The 11,178-nt window shown below is 37.6% G+C and overlaps 1 protein-coding gene across 4 annotated transcripts in view; it reads left to right on the forward strand.

The window, feature by feature from the left end:
* Positions 1-10,391, forward strand: part of ABHD17B (abhydrolase domain containing 17B, depalmitoylase) — a 46,977-nt gene extending 36,586 nt beyond the window's left edge. For 3 of the 4 annotated variants that reach the window (XM_058565651.1, XM_058565652.1, XM_058565654.1), the window contains 3 exons: positions 950-1,419; positions 5,801-5,980; positions 8,845-10,391. In XM_058565651.1, the coding sequence (XP_058421634.1) occupies positions 950-1,419; positions 5,801-5,980; positions 8,845-9,064 (870 nt within the window). In that variant the 3' untranslated portion in view covers positions 9,065-10,391. Of the gene's footprint in view, positions 1-234; positions 474-949; positions 1,420-5,800; positions 5,981-8,844 lie in introns of those variants that run through there. The other variant, XM_058565653.1, reaches the window with a different exon arrangement.
* Positions 10,392-11,178: the final 787 nt, after the last annotated feature.

The raw sequence follows: 11,178 nt of genomic DNA on the forward strand, positions 1-11,178 counted from the left end.
CAGTGAGGGTCAAAAAGGTAAATAATTTGCGCAAGGGCACACAGCTAGTAAGTGGTAGAGCTGGGATTCCACCTCAGCTCTCTCTGACTTCAAACCTTATGCTCCTTCCCATCTAACCGTTTGGGAAATTTTACCTTTAGCGGATACTACCTTTTTTCCATAATGGACTTCATATTGTAGCCTTTTTAGTTTGCACAATAATTACATATATAGATACATTTTAATGTTTTATAGGTTATTTGGGCCACTGGCACTATGGATGAAGTGATAGGCTTCTGACACAAATAGTCTTCTGAGCCCTTGAGGCAGTGTAGCCCAGTGATGGAGGACAGTGATTGAGCATGGTGTCAAGTCCTGCCTCTACTGCTGCCTCACCTTGTGCAAGTTTCTTTTCCCAGAGCAACATTCAGGGTTATTTTGAGGATTAAAAATGGAAATACACAGAGAACACTTAGCACAATGCCTGACAAATCGTAAGTGCTTCATAAATGCAATTATTATAAATTTACTGTATCATGTTAAATCTGTAGCTTCTCCATGAGATTCTGAGACTTCTCACTGAGTTACATAGAAATTACAAACTACACTAAAGATATTTCATACCGCCTATGTTGTTGTTTGTTGAGAAATAACAAATATTACCTTCATTCTTTGGATTAGTTTTCATAGTTTGGTTAAATATTATAAGATACAATTACTAGTATTTGAAACATGTCGTATAGTATTTGAGTCTGTCTCCTGGTCAGGAATATTTGCCTCACCTCAGGATTTAAAGTTTTTCTAGAAAGATGCCAAAAATCTGTTTGGGGCAAGATACTTGAAGGTAATAGTTGTAGACACTGACCGCCAGTAGAATTTAATGGTGTCTTTGTTTTAACCTTGCGTTGTATGAGAATGCAGAATCCACATTCAGTGATTAAAACATTTGCTGTCTCCTTTTCTTTTTCAGAAGATGAATAATCTTTCATTTAGTGAGCTATGTTGCCTCTTCTGCTGTCCACCTTGTCCAGGGAAAATTGCTTCAAAATTAGCTTTTTTGCCACCTGATCCAACTTACACGCTGATGTGTGATGAAAGTGGAAGCCGCTGGACTTTACACCTATCAGAACGAGCAGACTGGCAGTACTCTTCTAGAGAAAAAGATGCTATTGAGTGTTTCATGACTAGAACCAGTAAAGGCAACAGAATTGCCTGCATGTTTGTGCGTTGCTCACCCAATGCCAAATACACCTTACTCTTCTCACATGGAAATGCTGTTGATCTTGGTCAGATGAGCAGCTTTTACATAGGACTGGGATCACGGATTAATTGTAATATATTCTCATATGATTATTCTGGGTATGGTGCAAGTTCTGGGAAACCAACGGAGAAGAACCTCTACGCAGACATAGAAGCTGCTTGGCTTGCTCTTAGGACAAGGTAAATGGTGATTGGGGATTTTCCACACTAGTGATGGTTAACTAAAATTGTCTTGTATAAGAATAGAATAAAAACTGTTTTTACAACACGTCTTGAAGTACTAAATAGAGATTATATTTACCAATATATACCTATGAAGAGTTAAATTTTTAAATTGTAATCTTAAATTTTGTATAATAGCATGAAAAAGTTTTGTAAGACAGGTCACATTTGTGTGTCTGTTAGTGCATATATGTGTGTGATTTTCTTTAATTTAAGCCAATGACAAATGTTTGGTTTTATAACCTTATTGGAGTGTGATATAAAAATGATAATTCAAAGTTGCAACATTTCAAGGGGATGAGAGAAAACAGTGATTTTAGCTAATCATTCACTTGATTTATTATTAACAGTATAAGAGTCTGGATTGTTTTTGATAAAATCCTATGCCAGAGTTTGTGTTATTTAAAGAAGTCTTACTGTTCCTAATTTAATGTTTAAATATTAATGGTTTCAGTTAATTAGGGAGAACCTCCTCAATTTTATTAGTAGGCATAACCTTTTTTAGAAAATGTCTTTAGAACCATTTACTCCTCCAAGATATATAATAAAACTATAGTCGCATAGCAAAGTTCTATACGAGGAGATTCTTAAATCAATTGAAATGATATAAAAACATATATCTGATGAGTAAGAAAAAATAGATGGTAAGTAGTATAAGTAGTAGATAAGGAACTTGTTGGGGGGGATGGGTAAACATTTATAAACTTGAAAACTACCTTAAATGGCCAAAGTCAAAATCTGCTCAGATATACTGATGTCAGTCCCCTCAGGCCTAAAAACAAACAAAAATGAGTGCCTACTTTTCGGAGTCAGCCAGTTGAATGTGGTATAATAACAGTCAAGAAAGTATGATAATATGTTTTTTTAATAATGTTTTTATTGAGATACAATTCACATACCATAATTCATTCTTTTAGAGTATAACTTCAGTGGATTGGTATAGTTTTTAAGGATGTTAAAGTAAAGCAGATAGCTTTCATGATTAGTGCTTCTAAGTAACACAAAAGGATAACTTTATTTAAGTAAAACAGTAGTATCTAGCTCAATGTTCTATGTTTATGTAAAAAAAATCCCCTCTTGTAAGTGGTCAGCTTTATTATTATTTTTTTAATCTTGTCAGATTATCAGTTTGAAGGAAACTTTCTAAAATGATTTCTAGTCTTTTTAAACACACTTACTTGATGACCAGTATGAATGAGGAACAAAGGCAGAATAGATCAATTCCTAAATAGTCCCACATACTAGTTTAGTGTAGAATTTCAGGCTTATGTTTTCTCTCATGAACTCTAAATATGGTTGGAAGAGTTAGTAAGTATAGGTAGTCTTGGGAAATTTATTTACCTTCTCTGAGCCTCTGTTTCCTTGTCTGTTTAATGAAGAGGATGAGTTAAATAATCTCTAAGATCCCTTCCAGTTCTAGAATTCTGTCATCTAATAAAATGTGTGCAATTAGAATTCATGCCTTTTATTTTCTTTACTTGATTAAAGTAAAAAGTTAGGGTTTATATAACCAGAAAGGGAAAAATAATGAACTTAGATAATTATTATTTGAATGATCTCCTTTCCAGGATAATTGAATATCTATAATAACCTCAGTTTTTGAACTTCTGGTCGATCAAGAGAAAATAAGAGACTAATATTCACTATGCAGCCTTCCCCCACAGTCTTTGAGCTCATTATCTGTGTGCTGTAATGGGAAAAGCACTGGACTTGGAGTCAGGATACCTGGGTTCTAATTATAGGTCTGTCAATAACTTACTTTGACTTTGAACATCTGCTCAGTAAGCAGCTGAACTAGATTTGATGGTCTCTAAAGTCGTTTCTAACTTCTACTCTTCTGAAATTCTATTATTGCTTTTGAGTCCTTATGTTCAATTGGCAGCTGCCTCTGCTACTCTGGAGGCTTGCCATTGCTAGCTTTAGCCTAAAACTGATAGCTGCCACCAACAGTGCTGCTGTTCAGCTGACAGCAGCTGTGCAGCCTCAAGAGTTATGCTGATGCTGCAAAAGTTCATTTTCATGATTTCTTCATTCCTGTGTAGTGTGTACGGCTAGGTCTGTTGTAAAGAAAAAAGCTTTTCTGAGTTTACTTAAATTTAGAGTCAGTCTGGAGTAGATGGAACCCAAACTCTGGGACATATCCAAATGCTTGTGTAGGACTGACTGGAAGAAACTATGGGGTGGTATGTCACTATCTGGATAATTCACATAGCCCTGTGCCCCTGGAAAGGGCCATAGGGAGCATGTGGGGTTTGTCTTGCTCTTTCCTGGTGAATATTCACATCCTTGGAAAAACTCTGTTACCCTTTCAAAAGACTAGAAGCTGTTGGGCAAATGGCCTTTAGCCAAAAGTGACTGCTGTGAGACTTCTCAAGTGGAAAGGCAGGGCCAGCCCCGTGGCATAGCAGTTAAGTGCTCACGCTCCGCTGCTGGCGGCCCAGGTTCGGATCCCGGGCACGCACTGATGCACCGCTTGTCAGGCTGTGCTGTGGCGGCGTCCCACATAAAGTGGAGGAAGATAGGCACAGATGTTAGCCCAGGGCCAGTCTTCCTCAGCAAAAAGAGGAGGATTGGCATGGATGTTAGCTCAGGGCTGATCTTCCTCACCAAAAAAATAAAAATAAAATAAAAATAAAGTGGAAAGCCATATTTGATGTCACTCTAAGCCTTAACCCCACCTTCATTAGCTCCTGTAGCATCTCATTTACACTTGCAGTGGTTTATAGTTGGGACAGTTATCCTGTAGACAAGTAACAGTGCTGGGAACGTAGTGTGTACCCAATATTACTGAGTGAATGAGTTCACATATTTAAATCTGAAGCTTTTTTTTTGTGAGGAAGACCAGCCCTGAGCTAACATTCGATGCCAATCCTCCTCTTTTTTGCTGAGGAAGATTGGCCCTGGGCTAACATCCGTGCCCCATCTTGCTCTACTTTTTATATGGGACACCGCCACAGCATGGCTTGACAAGTGGTGCATTGGTGCACGCCGGGGATCCGAACCTGTGAACCCCGGGCCACCGAAGCGGAGCGTGTGCACTTAACCACTGCGCCACCAGGCCAGACCCACTTTCTTTTTTTTGTTTTTCTGGGGTTTTTTTGGTGAGGAAGACCAGCCCTGAGCTGACATCCGATGCTAATCCTCCTCTTTTTTTGCTGAGGAAGATTGGCCCTGGGCTAACATCCGTGCCCGATCTTCCTCTACTTTTTATATGGGACGCCACCACAGCATGGCTTGACAAGTGGTGCATTAGTGCGCGCTGGGGATCCAAACCTGTGAACCCCGGGCCACTGAAGCGGAGCATGGGCACTTAACCACTGCGCCACCAGGCCAGACCTGCTTTCTTTTTTTTTGTTTTTCTGGGGTTTTTTTGGTGAGGAAGACCAGCCCTGAGCTAACATCTGATGCCAATCCTCCTCTTTTTGGTCAGGAAGACCAGCCCTGAGCTAACATCCGATGCCAATCTTCTTATTTGCTGAGGAAGATTGGCCCTGGGCTAACATCTGTGCCCATCTTCCTCGGCTTTATATGGGACACCGCCACAGCGTGGCGGTGCGTCCATGCGTGCCCAGGATCCAAACCCGTGAACCCTGGGCCGCCCAAGCGGAGCGTGCGCACTTAACCACTTTGCCACCAGGCCGGGCCCCGAAGCATTTTTTAAGCAAGTAAAGCATACTGTTGAGATTTTAGCATGAAATCTGTTCATAATTGACTGAACCATATGGCATTTAGAATCTTTATCTGCTTATCTTTTCAATCATTAATCCATTTTTATGAGTAAAGGCAAATTTCAGGAAAAATGGTAATTTGTTCTTGGCTAAAATCATACGTATATTTTATTCATTCCATACTGAAACTATATGTAGTATTTTCATCTCTGTGGCCAACTTCAGAAAGTAAAATGAGTCACTTTTGATATCTAGAGAAATAAAGAACTTTTGTTATATTGAATGGAAAATAAACACCCAATATCTATTAAACATCAATCCATTAAAATATTAGTGATATATGTTCCAAATTTAGTCAACAATATGCTACATTGAATTGCATAAGTGATTTAATAAATTCATTTCTTTGGATTGAAATTTTAAACGACCTCAGCAATTATTTTTCAAAAGGTGAAATTGAAACAGATAAAATAAGCTAAGAATTTAGGTCTTATTGTTGCTTTAAATATGGTAGTGATAACTAAGAAACTTTTGTTTTAAATATGTTTGTTGACGTTTTCTCATTCTAAGTCATTCTGTGATAAGATTAAGTCCTTAGGAATGATTGAACGTTTCATACGGTCCAACTCTCCAACTCTATTTTTTTTTTTTTTAACTTCTAAACTTTGTAGATATGGCATTCGCCCTGAAAATGTGATTATATATGGCCAAAGTATAGGGACAGTACCATCTGTGGATCTTGCTGCTCGGTATGAGAGTGCTGCTGTTATCCTTCATTCTCCTTTGACCTCGGGAATGCGAGTTGCTTTTCCTGATACCAAGAAGACCTACTGTTTTGATGCATTCCCAAAGTAAGTATTAATATTCAAAATAGTTTATTCAAAGAAACATTTGAGGGAATTTTTTCCATCACTTAAGGTATTCATGATACAGTTCACTCAGCCATGAGTTTCTATTTTACATATATTATAGAAATTATGAAAAATTAATTTGTGAAGAGAGTGGAGGCAGGCCACCTGTCAGGAGGCTGAAATGTTTGAGCAGTAGTAATCTAGGTGAAAAGTGCTGAAGGGGGCCGTATACCTCAGGCATTGACACTAGTAATGGAGACAAGAGAAAGAATGTTAGAAATGAAATTGACAGAACTGAGTGTCAGACTGGATATAGGATGCTAAACAAAAGAACTGGAATATAATTCCCAGGTTTCTGACTTGAGCTGCTAATGGATGATGGTTCCATCCAGCGAGACGCATAATACTGGACAAGAGGAACAAGGAGAGGGAAAATGAGACACGTGCGCATAAAAATAAGTGAAGGATGTCTAATTAATGATATCTGATTTACAAAAGGAGTGAATTACAAAAAAGTTGAGTGTTAAATTATCTAAAATAAGTATTGCTGCCACAAAGTCTGCAAACATACAATGTTAGACAAATTTGAAAGAAGGGCTACTACTCTTGCTACAGGATAGTAGTTCCTACCAGGTCCTCTTCATAGTTGGAAAAAATTGACGGCCTGTTGTTCTCAAAGAAAGGGATAAGGCAAGAAGTGAGAAACTGGCAAATTTCAGTCATTTCTTTCCCTAACTGGCAGCAATACAAAGGGTTTTTGTGAATGATAGATGGGCCAAAGGCCAAGTCATCACTTGGTTCTTTATAAAAAACAGCAAGAGTCATTTCAAAAACAAATTTTTTCATCATTAGCCAGTAAGGGGTGATTTTCGTAGGGGAGCTTATGGAAGCGTATTATCTTATCACCAGAGCAGGCTGTGGGGAGGTTTTTGCTTTCTACATTTATTTGGGGGTTGTTTGTGTTTTAGATAATGGTATGTTGGAAGGTATGTGCATTAATTATACTGCTTCTGTCTAGCTGAATGGTGGGAATGCTAGGGATGTATTTGGGGTAATGCTGTTGCCAACTTGTATATCTGTCTAGCTTGTTCTCTCATTTCTGCTGCACCAACAGAGAGGACAGCACTACCAGTAAACCGTTGTAAAAAGATCGTACATTTGTTTTATTTTTTGTTAGAAAAATTTTGTTAATTCCTCTACTATTGAACATTTGACAACAAATAATATACCCAAGCATTTTTTCCTTACCAAATGCAGCCTTGAATTCTTTCATTGATGATTTTCCTCCTTTTCAAGATTCTGTCCTCATTTTATTTATGGTTATAATACGTAATCTCTCTCTCTAAGGATTTTCTTAAAGAATTTTTATTTGTTTGTAAGGTTTCTTCTCCAGGTAGTGTATGTCTCCTCTGAGTTGCCTTTTTTTGATTCTGATTATTTTGATCTCTGTCATATTTACAGTGTTCTCTGATGTGTGATAATTCTTGGTTGTCTCCTCATATATATGTAAGAGTGAAAGACTAAAGAGCAGGTCTGAAGCGGATGATTAAGGCTCGTTGACTGTGAGCTTCACTGTAGAGTGATGTAGTAAAGCCAATTAGTTGGGGATCCCCACCCCACCATGTCAGTATTTATGTATCTTTCCTCTTATGGTGGATACAGTCTCCAAAGAATACTCTTTCTAGGGCGGGCCCCGTGGCTTAGCCGTTAAGTGCGGCTTAGCCGTTAAGTGCGCGCACTCCGCTACTGGCAGCCCGGGTTTGGATCCCGGGCGCGCACTGACACACCACTTCTCTGGCCATGCTGAGGCCGAGTCCCACATATAGCAACTAGAAGGATGTGCAACTATGACATACAACTATCTACTGGGGCCTTGGGGGAAAAAAAAAAAAGAATAGAGACTCAAAAAAAAAAAAAAAAAGAATACTCTTTCTAAAACTCCTCCTTGGAGGATGAAGGCCTGACTGCCAGCATTCTGTGAGCCCAGTAGGGAAAATGGGTTCATAGCAGCCAGTATGTATCTGTTTACTTGATCTCTGTGATACCTCTGCCCTAAAATGTGTCTGGCGACTCCCTAGTCCACAAAGCCTCTAGTTTGGGGTGGAGGGCAGTTGCCCAGCTGCAAAAAGAAGAGGAAAGAACCTGGGGCGGGGGGGGTGGGGACCTGAACTATTTCTTAAACAGACTTTGAACAAATTCTGTGGATTCCAGTCACATGCCTTCATCCCTAGCCTTCTGTCAGTTCCTAGCCTTCTGAGGTATTCTGTGGAATAAATTGAGTCGGTTCTTTTCTTTACCTTCTATCCTCTTAAAATTGTGTTTTCTCCTACACTTATAATCTGTTATCTCACACATTGGTCTGTTTTCCAGCTCTAAAATTTTGTTATGTTTTGTTACATTATCCCTATTTTTGTGAGTTAATTCTCTAAAACAAAAACAATATTTTGCTGCCATTTTAGTAGGAGATTAGGAGGGGGGAAAATATAATGAGTACAGAGAGGTATGAAGTTAGCACATACTTGAAATGGTCCTTGGTTTCCTCCTCTCCTTGCAACTCAGTATCTCTGTGCTCAACAGCAACAGTGTAGAAAGGTTGCAGTAGAGTGACAGTAACCATTGAGTGATTCCCTCAAAACAGAAGTGCATGAAGTTAACTTCCTCAAATAATCTTAAGGGACGGAGTATGTAAAGGTGACTTGTGAATCTTATTTGAAATCCAAGATGCATCTACTCATTCTGGATTGATTGAAAGATAGGCAGTTCTGATGTTTGAATTCTCTCTCTGATGAAGCACAAGAAAATTTGTTTTACGTTCCTTTTCATAGTTAATTTATTGACTTTTCCCCCCTCCTCTTTCCCTACAGCATTGACAAAATCTCTAAGATAACCTCTCCAGTATTAATAATTCATGGGACTGAAGATGAAGTCATTGACTTTTCACATGGCCTCGCATTGTTTGAGCGTTGCCAAAGACCTGTGGAGCCTCTGTGGGTTGAAGGGGCAGGTCACAATGATGTGGAACTTTATGGACAGTACCTTGAAAGGTTGAAACAGTTTGTGTCACAGGAACTGGTAAATTTGTAAAATATTGTGTAAATTTGCATACTGGGTTTTCTTTTCTTGCTGAACTGCACTCTTTGGTAAATAACATAAAACCTGAAAGTTTTGTTTGCAAATCATGTCAGTTGCCTTCATAAATGTACAGGTAATGATTTGTTAACAGACTTAATGAAGGTTTTAATTACCAGAACTAGAAACTGGAAATAACAGTATCATGCAGTCAGGCTGTGTAATTTATATTTTTTTTGTGAATTTTTTTTTAAACATCAAAATGAGTACTGTATGAAATTTTAATTCTATGAAATCAAATGCTGTAAAAGTATTGCCAAATGCTTTTGCATATCAGAAACAAATTTATAAATATTTTTAAAACATCTCAGTGTACTAAATCTTATCCTGGTATACAAATGTAATATTCTTTCAATAAAAAGCTGTATATCTAAAACAATTCAAGTACTCATAATAGAATAAATTGTAAGAAAACACTCAAGTTCAAAGAGATGACCTAAACCCTGTTGTACAGGGATAGAGGTTTAAATAGTTATTTTATTGTAAAATACATTGAATTTTCTGTATTCCCTGGTTATCATACATTTTCTCCTTTAAAAAAATTGTCTTTAATTTCTTTGCCATCTGTTAATTTACCAACTAGTTACCTTGTAAATGAGAAGTCATGATAGCACTGAATTTTAACGAGTTTTGATTTATAAGTTTGGTACTGTGAGGCAACTACTTAAAATTTTCATTTTAGTTATTTAAAAGGCGTTTAGAGCTTCGAGAATGATTTTGTATGCAATGTTGTTTTAAATTTTGACTAATCTCATAGAATTGAAGTACTCTTCATTATAAGAAAATCTGAAAGTTGTTTAGATGTTCTTCAAGACCACAAACAGACTGGCTATTTTGTCCCTTTTCACTTTGGCTATTTTTAAGAACAGGACCCATAGTTTTGGATTACTATCTGAGAATTTCATGGATTCACTCCTGGATGGAGGAGATGAGAAAACATTTAATTCATAACTTTTATATTAACCAATGTAGTAAAAAATAAAGTTCACGCAAAAACTAAGTTGCCTTTACTTGAATGAATCCTGCCTGAATAAAACAATGAAAGAAAAATAAAAATAAAATTAACGGTATGTAGTCTAATTTGTAAATGAATGAATATTGAAATAATACACACTGTGGATATATTTTAAGGCCTTATGTAGTTTTAATTGTTCTGCTTGTTCTGTGGTTATGTCTACGACTATAGTATATGATTCTCTTCAAAGTATATCAAGTATTGTGAATGCTTTGGTTCAGATGTGTCAAATTAACAGTAAAACAACAAATATACCACTCAGCTGTGCTTGTTTGCCTTCTTCCATGCTCTCCACCCCCTCCTATAAAGATTGAAAAAAAATTATCATTCATCTTTATAGAACATAGTTCTATAGTTTTCTAAATTTTATCATCACTTCTTTCTTTTGGAGAGGTTTTTCCTTTTCATTATTGTCTTGGAGCCTATGCAGTTTCTTCTTCGTACAACTTGCACCCCAGAGTTTAGCTAAGTGTTTTCTTTGATTACCTGGGAAATTCAAAATATTGATCTTACTAATTCAGTATTCATTTAACAAATATTTATTGAAGGTCTAAATCATGCAAAACCCTATGCCAGATAAAGATAGACATTGACCATGTCTTCATAGACTTCACAGTGTAGCTGAGGAGACAAACACCTCATTCCATGAGTATAGCTATTTAGACAAGGGCTGAAGGAGATTTGTGGGATGTTATAACAGGTAAAAAGGTACTCTTGGGAGGGGAACACAGGGAGAAGGGCAAGGAAGAGTCCCACCATGAAGTGATATTTGAACTGAGCTTTGAAGGATGACTTAGAAATTACTAGACCTGGGTGGCCCAGCAGAAACATCCTGGCTGAGGGGAACAGTATGTGGAAGCCTAGAGGAAGGATGGTGCGTTTGAAATGTAAGAAGACTGGCCAGAGGTCAAAGGGAAAGGATGGCATAAAAGTGAGGTTGGCAAGCTAGTTACGGGCACAATCATACATGGAATCATGGACCCTGATCATTATCCTAGCCACAACAGAAAGCGATTGATAGAAATATGAAAGTGCATTTGTCAAGAGTTTATAG

The sequence above is a fragment of the Diceros bicornis genome, chromosome 22 (genome assembly GCF_020826845.1).
Source record: "Diceros bicornis minor isolate mBicDic1 chromosome 22, mDicBic1.mat.cur, whole genome shotgun sequence".
NCBI classification, from domain to species: Eukaryota; Metazoa; Chordata; class Mammalia; order Perissodactyla; family Rhinocerotidae; genus Diceros; species Diceros bicornis.